The following is a 17,775-nucleotide window of genomic DNA, read 5'->3' as shown; positions in this document are numbered from 1 at the left end:
TATATATTCTTAACTGGTTAACGGATTATCCGTTAAGAAAATTGAATAATCCGCCCCCAAACCGATAAGCCGTTAATAAAAAAATTTCAATCTGTTTCCCGTCCGTTAAACCGTTAATCCGATACCAATAAGCCATTAAGCTTCGGTTTCGGTTCGATTTTCGATTTCGATTTGGTTTTGAACACCCCTACGTGTACTACGGCATTTTCATTTTAACGAGTACTAGTCCACTAAAAATAGTACTACTATTAATGATGTAATCAATATTCACTCTGTTACGTGTGTTGTTATTATTGTATTTGTCATTTGAATTTGGCACCGCAGATTTTGTATGTATTAAGCCCTCATGATATATCTCTTGGGCTACACAAAATGAAGAAAAAAGTGTGTGCTTTATAAGTTCTTGCCAAACAATATTACCGAATTCATCATAATTGCTTCCTTTACCGAATTATTGTTCATTGTTTCTGTGTTGTTGTAATTCTCCACTATAAAATAGCATTTGCAGTGTGCATAGTTTCTTCAAGTCCCTTTTGTAAATCCACAAGAGCATTCAGCACTTGAAACTCAAAAAGGGCTTCACTTAGATAACCATGGCGCAATTAAGTGCTCATGACTTGTCTTTCATGTTTGGCCTTCTTGGTACGTTAAAATGCACCCTTCTCTTTTTTCTTACGCAAAAGGAAAATATATTACTCTCCCCGTTTCAATTTAAGTGTTTTATTTTCCTTTTTAGCATGTCTCTTTTTAAAATTGGTAACTCTTTACTCTAATATTCCACATGGCAAATTCAAGTCCACAAGATTCAAAAAGAATTTTGGTACATGCATTACACACAATTTTACTTTAAAACCACAATATTTAAAAAAATTCCTTTTTTTCTACTTAAAATCCATGCCTAGTCAAACATTTAAATTGAAACGGACGGGGCATGTTAGTTAAACATAGTTGTAGGGAATTGTCTTCTATCACTATTCAAAATACAAAACGTACATATTCAAATGCATTTAGTGTCGTTCTTCATTTAGCAAGACAATCCGACACTCAATTTCTCTTCCTATAGACCTGGCTTACATGAGGGTTTCCCATGCTAGTTAGAAGGCACCTGCAATCAGAGTAAAATGCACCTTTATCATTCATCAACTTTATATCTTCATTTTGGTCTCTCAATCTCTAACTTCAGTTCCCTATCTGTTCCATTGTTATGTAGGTAATATCGTGTCATTCATAGTGTTCTTAGCACCGATGTAAGAGAGTTTTCATATCTATTTCAGAACTTTTCAGATAATAATAACATATATGATGGACAAGTAAAATTAAGTTGCATTTCTCCATTTCGTTCTCTTTTTATTTTCCAGGCCAACATTTTAAAAAATATATGTTGGACTAGGCCCATTTTTATTGTGGCTGATTACTTTGGGCCAGTTATAGGACCCGGCCCAATCTTGTATTTAACTAGGCTTTATTGTTCTGTACAGACTTTTAATTCATTTTTTCTCTTACAACAGATAATAAAAGAAATATCCAGAAGCTTCTTCTCTCTCTCTCTCTCTCTCTCTCTCTCTCTCTCTCATGGAGACACTCGACTTCCATTCTTTTGTGCTCTCAATCTGAGAGATGTTTCAAATCTAACATGGTATCAGAGCGTAGATCCTTCTATAACACGTTCTTCGCTTCCGATAGATCCTGTTTTCGTCAATTTTAGAGATGCATTTTGTTCGAGATGATGTTCGACTCATCTAGGGTTTTCTACTATTTTTTTGTTTGATTTCTTAGTCAGATTCTCATATATTCAACATTTGTGATCTCAAATTGTTCGGTTGGTGATGAGATTTGAGAATTTCGTGGTTTTCATCCCGAGCTAGGGTTTCGAAGTCGTCTACTGTCTAGCCGAAGATTCTTCTTTCTCGTTGGTGTTTGAAGGTTGTTTCCTCTTTTCCGGTCGTGAAAAGAGCTGGGTAACCTCGTATCATTTTATTCTTCATTGTTGTGAATCGCATGCCTATTTGATCCGTAGATGTGTATGTACTGTGTTGGCTAATAGACAATCAGCTTAAAAATGACAAACGATAATGTCACCAGTGCTGATGCGACTTCTTCCACTCCCTCACGCCTAATTTTCCATGAAGATGGCTATACCCATCCTTGTCACCATCTATATGTTCATCCATCAGACGTGCTAGGAACTTCCTTAGTTTCCAGTCCTTTTGATGGAAGTTGCTATGGGAGTTGGAAGCGTAATGTCCTAGTTGCTCTATCTATTCGTAACAAGCTAGACTTCATTAATGGTACTTCTCAGAGACCTCCTGAAGGCTCTCCTCTAGCCAGACAGTGGCAACGCTGCAATAACCTTGTGGTCTCTTGGCTGACTAATTCTATATCCAAAGAAATATCTAGGATTGTTGAATACTCTGAGTTTGCTAAGGATATTTGGACTGAGTTAAAAGAGAGGTATGGGAAAGCTGATGGTGCTATGATCTTTGAGCTAAAGAAGGAACTGGCTCATATTTCCCAAGGGTCCATGGACATAGCATCATACTTCAACAAAATTAAGCAACTATGGGATGAGATTGCATCTTTGTCTACTGGGAGAGTTCGAATGTGTACTTGTGGGGGTAAGGCTGCTGAAGATGAAGAACAAAAGGTCTACCAGTTCCTTATGGGATTGAATGACACTTATGTGCAAATAAGAAACAACATCATCATGATGAAGCCCTTACCTTCCATTGGTAATATATATGGGATTTTGCTATCTGATGAAAAGTAGAAACAAGTCTCTGCTGGAACTCAATTTGCTTCCAACTCTGCTTCTTTCAGTGATGGTGTATCCAGGCCTCCTCCATCTCCCAAAATAAATTTTGAACCTCAAAGGTCTAGTGCCACGTTTAAGAGATCTTTTGAGCCTCACAGGTCTGCTATTGTCTGTAAGTATTGTAAGAAATCTGAACATAGCATTGATAAATGCTACAAGCTCCATGGCTTTCCTCCAAATTTCAAATCAAATAGATCTCCTCCTCCCAGAAGGTCTACTGCCCATGCTGAAGTGGATACTTCTGGTGTTTCTGCTATGTCAGCTGGTTCTGAAGGTGCCTCTGCTCCTGAACAGTCCTATTCAGTTCCTAGTCTTACCAAGGACCAATATTCCCAGCTAATGTTACTCCTTCAGCAATCTCAACTGTCTCCATCAACATCATCTACTTCCTCAACCAACTATTTTTCTTCTGCCAATTTTGCTGGTGAGTTGTTACCTCCCAAGGGTGTATCTTATGGTGCATGTATGCTGACTAAGATAGATAGTATAATTTGGGTGATAGACTCTGGGGCATCTGACCCCATGACCTCCCTTAAACATTTGCTTTTTAATGTTCAAACACTTCTTGTACCCTACCTTGTTTCTCTCCCTAATGTGTATAAGGTTAAGGTCACTAATATTGGATCATTAGCCTTGTTCCCTGACTTGGTTCTTCATAATGTGCTCTATATTCCTAGTTTTCAACATAATCTCATCTCTGAGTACAAATTACTTTCCCATGATGTTGATATTGTACAATTTACCAAGGCTGCTTGTACCCTACAGGGCCCTTCAGTGTGGAAGCCAGTGGTTCTTGGTAGATTGGACAATGGACTCTACAAACTGTTTTAGAATGCCAAGCCTACAACATCATCTACTTTACCTCTTTCTAATTCCCTTAATTCTTGTTTGCTTAATTTAGTTTCTGCTCATATTTCTGTACCTGATGATACTGCCATTGTAAATACCAATACTGTTTTGAATAATGTGAATAAAGATGATGTTGTTTGGCATTACAGACTTGGCCACATCCCTTTCTCTAAAATGAAGTGCATTTCTAGTCTTAATTACAAATTGTCTTCCAAACAGTCATTCAATTATCCAGTTTGTCCTTTAGCTAGGCAAACAAGGTTATCCTTCCCTGATAGTTCTATTCACTCCACCTAGCCCTTTCAGCTAATACACATAGATACTTGGGGACCCTATCCTACTCCGACCTATGATGGTTCTAGGTATTTTTTAACCATTGTAGATGACTACTCTAGAGCTACTTGGACACATTTAATGGGGCCAAGAGTAATGCCTTTGAATTTCTCAAAGCTTTCATTGCTATGGTTGAAACCCAATTCAACTCTAAAGTTCAAACTGTTAGGAGTGATAATGCTTTGGAGCTGGGATCTAGTTCTTTTGGTTGCCTTTTCTTTTCAGAAAAAAGGATTGTACACCAAACCTCCTGTTCTCACACCCCTCAACAGAATGGTATTGTGGAAAGGAAACACAGACATTTACTAGAGACTGCTAGGGCACTTTTATTTTAATCTCACTTGCCACTTAAATTTTGGGGTAACTGCCTCTTAACTGCCACCTATTTGATTAATAGATTTCCTTCTCCTCTTCTTAATCACAAAAGTCCCTATGAATTGCTTCATTCTTCCACTCCTACTTACCACCACTTTAGAGCTTTTGGATGCCTTTGTTACTCAACTGTCACCACCCCTCACAAAGATAAATTTCATCCCAGGTCTATTCCTTGTGTTTTCATTGGCTACCCTTTTGCCAAAAAGGGCTACAAGCTCCTTAATCTTCAGAATAACACCTGTTTTATATCAAGAGATGTCATTTTATATGAACACATTTTTCCTTTCTTCCAATTCTCTCATGTTGTACCTCAGGTCTTCCCCTTTCCCTTTTCTGCTTGTTTTGATGAGGTTTCTTTTCCTCTATCTTCCTCTCTTTCCGACCCTTCACCTTATCCTTCTACTGCTCCTCTATCCTTCTCTATTCCTACCTCCATCTCTTCTCCTTCTCATGCTTCTATCCCTCTTGTACCTCCTCCTGTTTTGAGAAGATCTTCCAGGCCACACAATCCACCCAGCTATCTCAAAAGTTATGCCTGCACCTCCACTTCTTCTCCTCCTCCCTCCAGGTATGTCTCCAATGCTCCTTCTCTTAGTCAGCCTCATATTCCTGAGTCTTACTCTTACTCTCAGGCTATTGCTATTCCTGGCAGGCAGCCATGAGATGTGAATTTGAGGCCTTGGATGCCAACAAAACTTGGGACATTGTTGAATTGCCTCATGGCAAGAAACCTATTGGATATAAATGGGTATACAAGGTTAAATATAGGGCTGATGGAAGTATTGAAAGATACAAAGCTAGGTTGGTAGTTAGGGGGGACACTCAAGTTGAGGGTATTGACTTTAATAAAACCTTTTCTCCTGTGGTCAAGATGTCTACTGTCAAAACTCTAATTGTTGTAGCTGTTAAGCAACACTGGCCCCTCTTTCAACTAGATGTGAATAATGCCTTCTTACATGGGGACCTTGATGAAGAGGTTTTCATGAAGCTGCCACATGGTCTCACTGTTCCTCATTCTTCCTCTTCTTCTGCTCCTTTAGTCTGCAAACTCCAGAAATCTCTTTATGGTTTAAGACAGGCTTCCAGACAATGGTATGCTAAATTGTCTCAAGCCTTATGGTCTAAGGGCTTTTCTCATTCCTTAAATGATTACTCTGTTTTTACCAAGGGTTCTGGAGATTCTTTAGTCATCTTGATGTGTATGTAGATGACATCATCTTGACTGGGTGTGATCTAGCTGAATTGGCTGATTTGAAGTCCTTTCTAAATGACCAATTCAAGATTACGGACTTGGGCTCTCTTAACTACTTCCTTGGCATTGAGGTTTTATACACTGGTTCTGGGGTTGTTCTTCATCAGAAAAAGTTCATTCATGATTTGCTTGTTGATTTTCATTCCTCTGATTGCTCTTTTGTCACTTGCCCTCTTGAGTTGAATGTGAAGTTGAAAGATAAGGTTGGAACTCCCTTGCCCAAACCTAAAGAGTACAGGAGTCTAGTGGGTAAGCTGAACTTTCTGACACACACTAGGCCTGACCTTAGTTTTGCTGTCCAGCATCTGAGTCAGTTTATGCAGTCTCCTTGTGCTCCACATATGCAGACTGCCCTTCACCTGCTGAGATACCTCAAGGGCACATCTGACTTTGGAATCTTTCTCAATAACTCTCATGACTTGTCCTTGCAGATTTATTGTGACAGTGATTGGGCTTCTTGCCCAGACAGTCGCAGGTTAGTCACTGGTTTTTGTATCTTTCTTGGGGGCAGCTTGTGGGCTGGAAATCAAAGAAGCAACCTGTTGTCTCCCTCTCCTCCGCTGAAGCTGAGTATCGATCCATGAGTAAGGCTGTGGCAGAGTTGTCTTGGCTCACCAGATTGTTGTCTGATTTTGGAGTTTCTCTTTCTTTACCCGTTCCTTTGTTTTGTGATAATCAGGCAGCCCTCCACATTGCAAGAAACCCAGTTTTCCATGAACACACTAAACACATTGAGTTGGACTGTCATTTTGTTCGTGGTAAGCTTGGGGATGGCCTGATCAGTCTTCTTCACACTTCCAGCGCTTCTCAAGTGGCTGATGTTCTTACCAAAGTGTTACCTGGGCCTGCTCATCATCTTCATATTCGCAAGCTGGGGGTTGTGTCACCCTCCAGCTTGAAGGCGGCTGTTGAACTAGGCCCATTTTGATAGTGGCTGATTACTTTGGGCCAGTAATAGGACCCGGCCTAATCTTATATTTAACTAGGCTTTATTGTTCTGTACAGACTTTTAATTCATTTTTTCTCTTACAATAGATAATAAAAGAAATATCGAGAAGCTTCTTCTCTCTCTCATGGAAACACTCGACTTCCATTCTTTTGTGCTCTCAATCTGAGAGATGTATCAAATGTAACAATATACAAAAGGAAATCATCAGAAGGATTTCAAGCAATACCATATTTGGTAGCACTATTCAGTGCAGGACTATTGCTATATTATGCTTACCTAAAAAAGAATGCCTACCTTATCATCAGCATTAACGCCTTTGGATGTGTCATTGAATTAGCTTATATCGGTTTTTTCTCTTTTACGCACCCAGAAAGTCTCCGGTGAACTCCAGCAACCTCCCCTTTGCTCTTTCTCATTAAGAAAGAAATAGATTAATAAAAGCATATATACGTGAATATGGTTTAAGTTATAGGATTAGTTTATATATAATGACATTATGAAGATTTTTATTCTATTACTGTAGTTTAATATTGTAGTAGGTTAGATATCAATTTTACCAAGTTACCAATAAATGTTTATTATAGACATTTGCTAATAATTATTTTCTCAGTTTCAACTTAAGTGTCTTACTTTCTTTTTCTGTTGCAAAAAGAATATCCCTTTCTATCTTTTGTACTAACTCCTTGAGTCTAACATTCTATATGACATGTTTAAGTCCACAAGATTCAAAACGCATTTTAGTACATTTTACACATTTTTAGTTTAATACCACAAGATTCAAAAGTTTTCATTATTTTCTTAAACTACATACCGGGCCTCATAAGCCGTCTGATTGTGTAAATATTTTATTGTTAGTGCATAAAACTTAACATTTGATATGATGTGGACATAAGTTGAGCTTAAATGGAGAAATGAGGATTCATGATATAACCGACCCCAACTTGTTAGGGTCTGAGACATAGTAGTTGTTGTAGTGCATAAAACTTAGGAAGTATATACACTAACAATGCAAAGATTCTTTTACACTATTAGTGTCGTTTAACATGCTATATCAAGTTAGTTACATTTTTAACAGGTTACTAATTAATTATTTTAAGAGATAATTCTTTGTATTTACCTTATAAATGATCAAATCATATAAACTATTTTTCTTACACTGCCAGGACATAAAATAACTCATATGTATAATATAGTAGGAGTATGTATTTCCTACCGCTGTTTTGCTTCCTTTTGGCTTTGATTTTATTAACTCTCTAGTACTTGGGCTATTTGCAGATCTTCACGGGATGGCTGACGGTCTTGGAAGTGGGAGCCCTAGGAATGGTGATGCTATTTTCTTATGCATTTGCACAAGGCTCAGAAAGAGTGACGATTGTGGGATGGATTTGTGCTGCTATCAACGTTGCTGTCTTTGCTGCTCCTTTATGCATCATGGTCTCAACACATTCTTGTCTGTTTCTATTTCTTTCTTTTATCCCTTAATATATGCTTAGAGTACTAGCAAACTCTTATGTATATGGATTGCAGAGGCAAGTCATAAGAACGAAGAGCGTAGAGTTCATGCCCTTCACTTTATCCTTGTTCCTCACTCTCTGCGCCATTATGTGGTTTTTCTATGGCTTCTTCAGAAGGGACATTTACATTGCTGTAAGTGATCAATAACATCATACTCTTCTTCTCTTCATTTATCCATATTACTCCTTCTATCACTTTATGTGATACTTTTCACTCTTTCATATTCAAATTCTGTAAACTTTGACCATAATTTTAATTTTTTTCCCATCATATTGACACGAGAAGATTTACAATTTATAGTACTTTTTATAATATTTTTCAATATCTAAATTTTAGTTTTAAAATATTGAGTTGATTTAATCCGATTTAACTTCACAGATTAGGAAAATTAACTTTCGAAAAATGAAAAATGCCACATATATAAATTGGGATGGAGAGAATAGCTTGTGCCCATCTATCTATTGTTCTAGAAATAATACTCTGTATGTTTCAATCTATATGGCAACATCACTATTTGAGAAGGCAAATAGGTTCTTCTTTGATTATGTTTTTCTTAAATAATTTTAAATATTTTGAATTATTAACTATTATGGCCGAGAACACACTACTGGAATTTTGACCTATGGCAACGGCTGCAAAACCGTTGCTGTAGATAGGAAAACCGTTGCTCTTGATCTATTGGAACGGTTTAGGGCCCGTTTCATTAGGTCGCGTGCCAATAGATCTATTGCAACGGTTTATGCAACGGTTTCAAAACCGTTACGATAGACTGTTATGGCAACGGGCTTACAGTCGTTACGATAACTCTGCCTAGTGCAACGGTTATTTAAGGCAAATGCAACAGTTCTTAACCGTCGCTATGTAAGTTATTGGGCCTTTTGTAACGGTTAAAAATACTATCGCAACGTTTTTATGAGACTATAGCAACGGTAAATAGGCTATTGCAACGGTTGTGAAGATCTATTGCAACGGCCTTTTAAGGCTATTGCAACATGCTAATAAAGCAACGATGTACAAAAATTTATATAAATCACAAACAGAAACTATCATAAATAATATCATAATCCAACAATCCAAAATATTTAAAGGTAATATCCATAAAAGTAAATTATACAATAGTGTTTACAAATGCAAAATTAATATACATAAGATTGCAAAATGTTTGAATGATCTCCGGAACATATGAAGTTTCAACAATAATCAACCAGCACTCTAATTAAGGTCTTCACCATATGTGTCTACCCTTTGTTCCTTTGCTCCACCTTCAAAAGATACTAAAAACAAAGTAAGCAAAAGTTTCAAAAAGAATCCTTTTAATGTCAAGCACCAAGATGAGGACCATCTTTCATCATACTATAATTCAAGTGAATGGTAATGATAGAGTGATAGTAAAACAGAGATTGAAATAGATATGACAAAACTCACAAATATCATAATACATAAAATAACTACAATTTAACATTTCAAAATTAACTTGATAAAGAACTACATCTCTGTTAACCAAATGGAGCAATCGGAATATCTTGTCAATAAAATTTCTTTATTTCTCATGGATTTAAAATGCTAGGCAGTAAGAAAACATATCATATAACCACATGGACAAGTAGGCAAAGGTGCTAGGCAGACAAGTTATCATGTTAAGCAAGAAGTATCACTGCAAATACCAGACACTTGTAAAAGAAAGAGTTCAAATTAATCACAAAGAGTTTCAAACAATAGGACTCGCTAGTCAGGTTTGAAAATAAGAGTTCATACTAATATAGGAGTTGACGTCATGTCCTTAACCTTCCACAAATTATTAGTTAACTTGGAGAGGTTGATTCACACAGGAACCAAACACGAATAAACCGATATATTCTTTATATCAGGTTCACAAGCATCTAAAAATATATTGCAAAATAGAGGTCTAACAGATTCAAGAAAGTATTCGAACATATTCTTTAATGTAGTAAGAATTCTATGTAGATATACCAGGCAATGAATATATTTAGAACTTTTCTAAAGCTAGATTCACTTGTGCATTTATATATGGATCACAACAGACAAGCAAATTTCATTATTACAGGTTTCTTCAATGTCTTACAACTATGGCAAAATTACAAGACCACTTTCTATAGAAACGTATGAGAAAAATACATTGCAGATGCTAATTATAATAAGACAAATAGACCACTTTCGATAAAAAAAAGTTGGAAAAGAATACATTACAGATGCTACTTTTTAATAAGAAAAATCCTAAAATATGATTTCAAGGTGAAATAGTTGTCTCCTTAACAAAATTAATTATGAAAATGAAATGAACTAAAATAAGTTCTATCGGTATAATCTGGATACATGCTATCAGACATAAAGACAAACAACAGATTTGCATATATTCATTAAGTTAAAATAGCTATTTAAGAAACCTAACTTAAGTAAATTAGATTCTACACATTATTTTTCAATGAACTAGTCATAAAAATATTATCCCTAAACTAAAATGTCTACAAATTCTCAAAAGAACACGTATTAGCACAGGAAAATATGCATATAGCAATAAAAGAGATCAGTCAGACAGGTCCAAAATTAAAATAATACCATCAAGAACGTTTCACAATCGCATTGTCAACGCGGAGAAATTGGCAGAACCTGTAATTTGCTTAATGATAATTTAAGTATTAACATTAACTTGGACGAATGTGCAGATAATAATTCAACAAATCCTCAACATTCATATAACCAAATGAAACCTGTAACAAGATTTGGAATTATAACTTCTCCTTAGCCATATACAAGAAACTGATAAAGAAAGAAAAGCTCTGATCCATGTGTTTGAGGGGGAGTCAATTCAAGTTTCACAGGTCATGTTCTGTACTGAACTCAGTTCACAGTTTAATGGATATATACCTGGTGCTGCTAAGATGATAGTCGAACTATGGCCAATGCCAAAGCAATCATACTCACTATTTGAAAGTTAAGTGAATCCTGCAACTCCATTTGTCTAAGTCCTGAGCAGCAACATTTGGTTAAGGTATTCAGTACTAGGTATTAGAACTCACATGTAACTGGTGAAGAGTGAGCAGAAGTCAAATAATGTACACTTCCACTTTTTCTCTTAGTCTCTTACCATTCTTTCTTCAACCGTGAGCAAAATTTGGTTCAACTTCAAGTGATTCATAGCTTGGTGAGCTTCGAATAGCTTCAGAACACTTAACGCTAGGCACTACATATTTTCAGGTTAAGATAAAACTTCAATGATATCCGTAACGTAACATGATATTTAGAATTTGTGGTGCGGGATGAATGATGCAGCAGAAAATAACATAAACTGCTATCCAACAATAGAAGTATCCATCAAAATCCAAAGAGAACACACAAATAGCATGACAATATGAGAAGCTGATTATAAATTGTAAATTGAGAACATGCAACTTAAAATTTGATTGTATGTATATTTATAATCCAGTAAAAGGTAGACGAACTAACAGATAGAAATAATAATTTCATATGGTACGGTCACAATGTATCATATCCTGCAGCACAAGAATAAAATCCACATCAAAGTTTTATTGTAGAACCAATGTTATGAGATAGGCTTTTTCTGGAATAACTAAAAGTTATAAACCAAGAAATGCACAGAACAATATAAAAAGCACCAGAAGTGGACAGAAAAACCACAAGCCCCTGATGCTGTCATTTTTTCTAATGGTCGTGACTCGTGAAAACCATTCTCTATTATGATAACAACATAACGCAAGTGCATAAATGCACAAACCTATCATCTCATGCCAAGGAAAATCAACGTGCCATGATAGAAATGGCACAGGTGAGAATGAGAACATCATAGTATTGTCAATACAACATCCATAAGAACGTTACAACAAAGTTGCTCTTCTTTGTTGGATCTTCATAATCCATGCCTACAATTAAATAAAGCAAGTGTTAATTAATAGATAACAAAAAGAAGGTAGCTGACCGCAATACCAATTTTAAAAGTAGTATCACACGCATTAGAAATAAGATAACAGTTGAAACGTTTCAAGGCCAACTTGAGTTTTCACTGTTATTATGAAATAAAATGGTTAGAGAATACATGCATGATTAGATAAATTTATATAATATTCCTGGAACAGAGTATATCATTATCAGGCCTTACTAATTTTAATACCTGTATAAGCTTTCTTCCCACTTGAAGTACAAATTCTTGATGATTTTTTTAGTATCAGATTATTTTTCATGCTATCTACTTGTAGAAGATTTAAATTACGAAGGAACACATCATAGAAGAAACCTGGAAAGGATACTAGAATATTAGATTCCCCAAAAGAAAAAATACTACCAGAAATTTAGATATCACATAAAAGCTTACTAAACACATGCTTTTTCCACATGGAGGTGGGAATTTTGTGGTTGTGATTTCCTCAGTGCAATGGCTCCTTATATAATTCAGTTCTTCATCTTAAGGACTTCTGTGTGGTGTAAACGATTCAGTTGTAGACTCATTGATAAAGATCTTGCTGAAATGATATTGATTAACAACGAGAGCTTCTAATAAAGAGGCATACAAGGAGAGCACAAACTAAGTTCCTTGTAAGTACTCTTGTTTTATACATAATCTAACTATCTCATGAATAATCTGAGATCTTAAAAATAGACACAGCTTCTCAGAAGTACTCTTTTTTTTACATAAAAGAAAAAGCACTAAACAGTTCAACTTTTTTTTTTTTTTTACAACTAAGGGGGACAATAGCACCAGTAGTGTTGCCTGTATGCCTTGGCTATATAATCACTCCTCTGCGCCTCACATTGCCTTATGATGGCAGCCTCATGTAGAGGATCATGGATCTGCCGGCAAAGTCTCACGAGGGCATATAATCTCATAGCCATTTGGATGTCTTTCCAAAGGTACAGGACATGAGCAACCACATACTGGGCCTAACCTTACATTACTAATCCTATTGAGGCATAAATATCCTCGCCTACTAACAAGCATATAAAAAGAAAGAGCTAGAGAGCACTAAATATTCTATGATCATCATAGAGTTTATAACATACTCCGTGATGATATTACAAATGACTATACTAACAAAATGGTAAAATAAGATGTAGTAGGAATTCGATTCTTGTCCCTTGTTGCCCAAACTTGTAACTTCTTCAATTTGTAGTTATTGATCATCTTCATCAAACCTCTTCAGAATATCTTCAAAATTCATGACTTTTTTATTGAACGTTTGGGCCTTGTAGATGTAGTTGGGGCTGCCTGTTTTTGTTTGGCAACTCTCATTGGGAGTCGCCTAATGTTTACTTCCTCATTCACCTTGCCGTCCCAACTCTTCTTCCTTGTATGAGTCATCTTACTTTGTGCACTATGCATTGGTGATAAATCACCTCTTTTTACTGCCTCTGCCCGGCATTGTTGTATCAGTTCATCTTCCTCTCTCTCTTCATACAAATCTCTGCCCACGTTCACTGGATAGTTTTGGGCAGTAATTTGTGTCATCGGTACATTTGTATCTGGAGTGTTTGCAAAAATCTGTTGCTTAAGAACTGTTGCAGTAGCCCTGATTTCTAGTAGTGACATGACCCTTGATAGGAAGGTATGGAGATCGAGGATTAGGATAGTAGAGTCGGTAGTCTAGAGTGTTCATAACAGTAGTATTGACATGCAATCTCGCTTTCTGTTGGAAGTAGGTTTTTATGACTAACCGTTATTTTCTTTCATTGTTGATCACCTTACTATCTTATTGTTTTTATTCTGCTTTTATATGACTTTTTGGTACTGTCCCTTCTTGTTTATATATTTTTTAATAGGGTGCTTATGCTTTCCCTCCTTGGGTCAATTTATGTGAGAAGATGATGAAATTACAACCTATTCCGGAGTTCATCATTGTGTGCTGGGAGAAGCCTCATTGCAACTCCTTTAAACTCAATACAAATGGAAGTTTTGTAGAAGGAAATGACATTGTTGGCCTAGGTGGAGCCTTGAGGAATGATCAAGGTGACTTCAATATGGCCTTATCTGCCACAACAAAGTGCAGCAGTCACAATTGTGCTGAAGCACAAGTTGCCTTCTTTGGGATCAACTGGTGTGCAACAAATGGCTATTCGAACTTCACCATTGAACTCGACTCTATGCTGGTAACGAATATGCTCAAGGAGGAAAAAACCAATAACTAAAAACTGAAGAAAGTTATTGAGGATACTTCACGTATCAAGAACCAAGCCAATGTTACTCCTATCCATTTCTTTAGGGAGGCTAACCGGGTAGCCGATCATCTCGCTAAGCTTGCCTTGTCCAGCTATGCAAACAAGATTTTTTTCAGTTTTCAACAACTTCCTAGTGGTGCTAAAGACCCTTTCATCTTGGACAGATTGCAAATGCCTACCATTAGAATAAAATACGATAAGGCAAATTTTTTTGTTAGTTGAACATGCTTAGTTGTTCTTTTTGTCGAACAGGGGAGTAACATTACTATACTTCTCTTGTTCTTTTTGAAGGATATCATTTGTCCTTGTGTTGTAATCTTTGGAGGTAAGGCCACACCCTCTTTCATCATTTCAAGATAATACAACACTCCCAGTTAGGCTGGGAATTAATAAAAAAAAGAATGCTTTCCTGAGGCGAGGGTCTATTGGAAACAATCTCTCTATCCTCACAAGGTAGTAGTAAGGTCTGCGTACATACTACCCTCCCCAGACCCCACAGTGTGAGATAATACTGGGTATGTTGTTGTTGTTGTTGTTGTTGTATGGCTTATAGTATCTTTTCTAAAGTTTCTAATATATAAATTTTATTTAGAAAACTTAAAGAAAGCTATATCTATATTTACGCAACAACTTTAGTTTTAACCGTGCCAAATAAAGTGGACTGAAAGAGGGAGTAATTTGATATTTCGTTTAATTTTGTTACCCTTTGTTGATGGTGCAGTTACCAAATGTTTTGGGCTTTGTATTTGGGTCGTCCAAATGCTACTATATTTTGTTTACAAGGATTCAAAGAGAGAGAAGAGTAATGAAAAATCGGATCTCGAAGAAGCTGCAAAATCCAAAGATATGGAAACCAGCATCAAGATTGAAGTTGAAGGTGGATCTGATAAGACATTGCACTCAATGGAGATGGCTTTTCCAGATTGCGGAAATCAAAATAAGCAAGAAGATGATCAAGAAATGGCAAGGATCGGGAGTTTGAAGTAAGCAAGAATATCTAGCAAGAATTTAGCTATTTTTAATATTTAGTACTTGTAACGTTGTGACTTATAAAATAGACTTCCACTAATAATTCCTCTAACCAGTATTATGTGTAAGAAAATATTTATTCATACTCGATGTACACACTAAAACGATCAATGTATAATACGTACTTTCTATACACAAATATTACTTTTCATGTGATTTAGTGTAAATATAAGGTGTAAGTATGTCACGACCCGATAGGTCGTTTTGAGTTCTAGTTTTCTGTTTCGTGCTTTAAAACTTTGAAATGCCTAGTTTGATGATTTATGACATGCATGTGTGGTCCGTTTCGATTTTCGGAAAGTTAAAATGTAATTTTTCAAAGAAAACTTGATTTTGAAACTTAAAAGTTATTAGAGCTGATCACGATCAACAATCTGAGTAAACGACCTCAGATAGGTATTTTGACGATTCCGATAGGTCCGTATGATAATTTTGAACTTGTATGTATATTTGGTTGGGGTTCAGGGTGACACCAGATCGTTTCAGCGCTTATTGTGGAAAGTTAAAAATTTGGAGTTATGAACATGTGGATTCTTGAGATTTAGCTTGTGAGCGAGTTCATATGAGGTTATTAATCTTGTGTGGATGTTTGGAATGGGGCCCAAGGGGCTCAGATATCACGACCCAAAATCTGCCTAGTCGTGATGACACCTAACCCAACCTGCTAGGTAAGCCAAATAACAACCAACACAATATTAGTAATAATGATAGGAGTCAAGAAGTAAAATAACTGAATTTTATACAATAACCCAATCATTGGTAGTACAAGTTACGAGCCACTAAGACTTAGATTTATATAACTGGTATAAAAATAAATACAACATCTGTTTGAAATGTACATAAACAGATTCTGAATCTCTAACTACTAAGAACAAGTGGCAGCTATATCCGGAAAACAGGTACATCTTCAATGCCAGCTCCTGCCATACAGAGCAGCATCAACTCCAAGATCTGCACGTAAGGTGCAGAAGTATAGTACGAGTACAACCAACTCCATATACTTAATAAGTAACAAACCGAACCTCAGGTTGAAAGCCGTAACGAGCTCGAAGATGGTCAGAGTCCAACACCAATATCCAATAACAATTCATAAAAATATAATGAAGACAATAAAAATATATAACTTCAGAGATATTATGCTCAGATCGTTCACAGTTACGAGAAAGTAGATATGTTTTTCAAGTATAACAATCCAAGTCCAAATCTTACCACTGAAAATCAATTTACATGAGTTTATAAAAAGAACTGTGTTTTTCCAACATCAGATAAGACTTTTTCATTTACCAACTCGCATGAGAAAAGTACATTTCTAGTCCTACATATCAATATACATGTCAAGTCATCAAATGTCATATACCGTCTAGCATAAGAAAAATACATCTCAATGCCTACATATCAAATATACAAGTCAAGTCATCAAATATCATAGTACCGTCTACCATGAGGAAAATACATCTCTATACCCACATCTCAAATATATATATTAGCTCAATATCATCACAGTGAAACTATCAAGAATAACTACACTTAGCACGCTCACGGTGCCTGGCACAAGGCCCTCACCATCACACACAGTAACACTTAGCATTGTCCGGGTGCCTAGTATATATAACACTGTGCTTGCGCCCACTGCTGGCATGTCAGACTCCGGATGAGCGGATCCTGCCGAAGCGCTAATCATAATCACATAGCCCAATCGCGGGGCCTGGTGCACGCGTAGCCTCAAAATCAGTAACACTTATCCCAATATGGGGCCTGGCTTACGCGCCATCTCAATATTAATATAACTGTTGCGGCATGCAAACTGATCTAGAATAATTCATAACATAGCTCTTCGGCCCACATAAATCATCAATCTGTTCAAGTCTCCATATGCCAACATTTCACAGAATACATAATCCGATTATATAACACGGAATATCATAATATGCCCCAAATACAGCTCAAACTCGTGTCACGTACAAGGATACCAAAAACTTGTGAGACTGCATATCAAAAGTACATAGAGACAGAGATATAACATGCATATGTAACTATCACGAGTGAACAGTATGACTACGACTAAGGCAAATCGCTCAACATGACAAATATAGCCCTATCTCGTCTCAAACAATTAAGCAAAGAGCCTAGACGTGATTTCTAGCATGAATAATCAACCATGTAGTCATACGAATGAAGAAAACATGATATCAACGAAGCATGATAGCAAAACAAGGCATATAATAGTCTAAGGTCAACCTGCATCGTGAATATTCCGGTGCGCGCACACACGCTCGTTACCTAGCACGTGCGCTACGCCCAACCCATCTCAAATATCATAATTCTAAGGGATAATTACCCTTAATTCACAGTTTAGATATATTACTTACCTCGAACAAGCCAAATTAAATACCGATCACGCCAAATAATACTCTAGAAATGCCATCCAGCGTGAATCGACCTCAGAACAGCTCGAAACTAGCCAAAAGCAACTCA

General features: G+C 36.5%; 2 protein-coding genes across 2 annotated transcripts; both read left to right on the top strand.

Annotated features, from left to right (window-relative positions):
• The first annotated feature begins 538 nt into the window (after nucleotides 1-538).
• Nucleotides 539-8,276, top strand: LOC104102007 (uncharacterized). The gene is made up of 3 exons (XM_070188472.1): nucleotides 539-642; nucleotides 7,846-8,004; nucleotides 8,098-8,276. Exons 1-3 carry the CDS (start codon nucleotides 594-596, stop codon nucleotides 8,223-8,225), a joined length of 336 nt encoding a protein of 111 aa, XP_070044573.1. The 5' UTR covers nucleotides 539-593; the 3' UTR covers nucleotides 8,226-8,276.
• On the top strand, nucleotides 2,045-4,277 carry LOC117278170 (uncharacterized). Its single transcript, XM_033657611.2, has 2 exons — nucleotides 2,045-3,236; nucleotides 3,578-4,277. Exon 1 carries the CDS (start codon nucleotides 2,060-2,062, stop codon nucleotides 2,765-2,767), a length of 708 nt encoding a protein of 235 aa, XP_033513502.1. The 5' UTR covers nucleotides 2,045-2,059; the 3' UTR covers nucleotides 2,768-3,236; nucleotides 3,578-4,277.
• Nucleotides 8,277-17,775: the final 9,499 nt, after the last annotated feature.

Source organism: Nicotiana tomentosiformis, chromosome 11 (assembly GCF_000390325.3).
Source record: "Nicotiana tomentosiformis chromosome 11, ASM39032v3, whole genome shotgun sequence".
Classification (NCBI taxonomy): domain Eukaryota; kingdom Viridiplantae; phylum Streptophyta; class Magnoliopsida; order Solanales; family Solanaceae; genus Nicotiana; species Nicotiana tomentosiformis.
This window is presented reverse-complemented; position numbering and strand designations above follow the sequence as displayed.

Coding starts and splice junctions, on each gene's coding strand:
- LOC104102007 (XM_070188472.1), top strand. CDS start 594: ATGGCGCAATTAAGTGCTCATGACTTGTCTTTCATGTTTGGCCTTCTT. Junction 643..7,845: donor TTTCATGTTTGGCCTTCTTG/GTACGTTAAAAT, acceptor GGCTATTTGCAG/ATCTTCACGGGATGGCTGAC. Junction 8,005..8,097: donor CTGCTCCTTTATGCATCATG/GTCTCAACACAT, acceptor TATGGATTGCAG/AGGCAAGTCATAAGAACGAA.
- LOC117278170 (XM_033657611.2), top strand. CDS start 2,060: ATGACAAACGATAATGTCACCAGTGCTGATGCGACTTCTTCCACTCCC.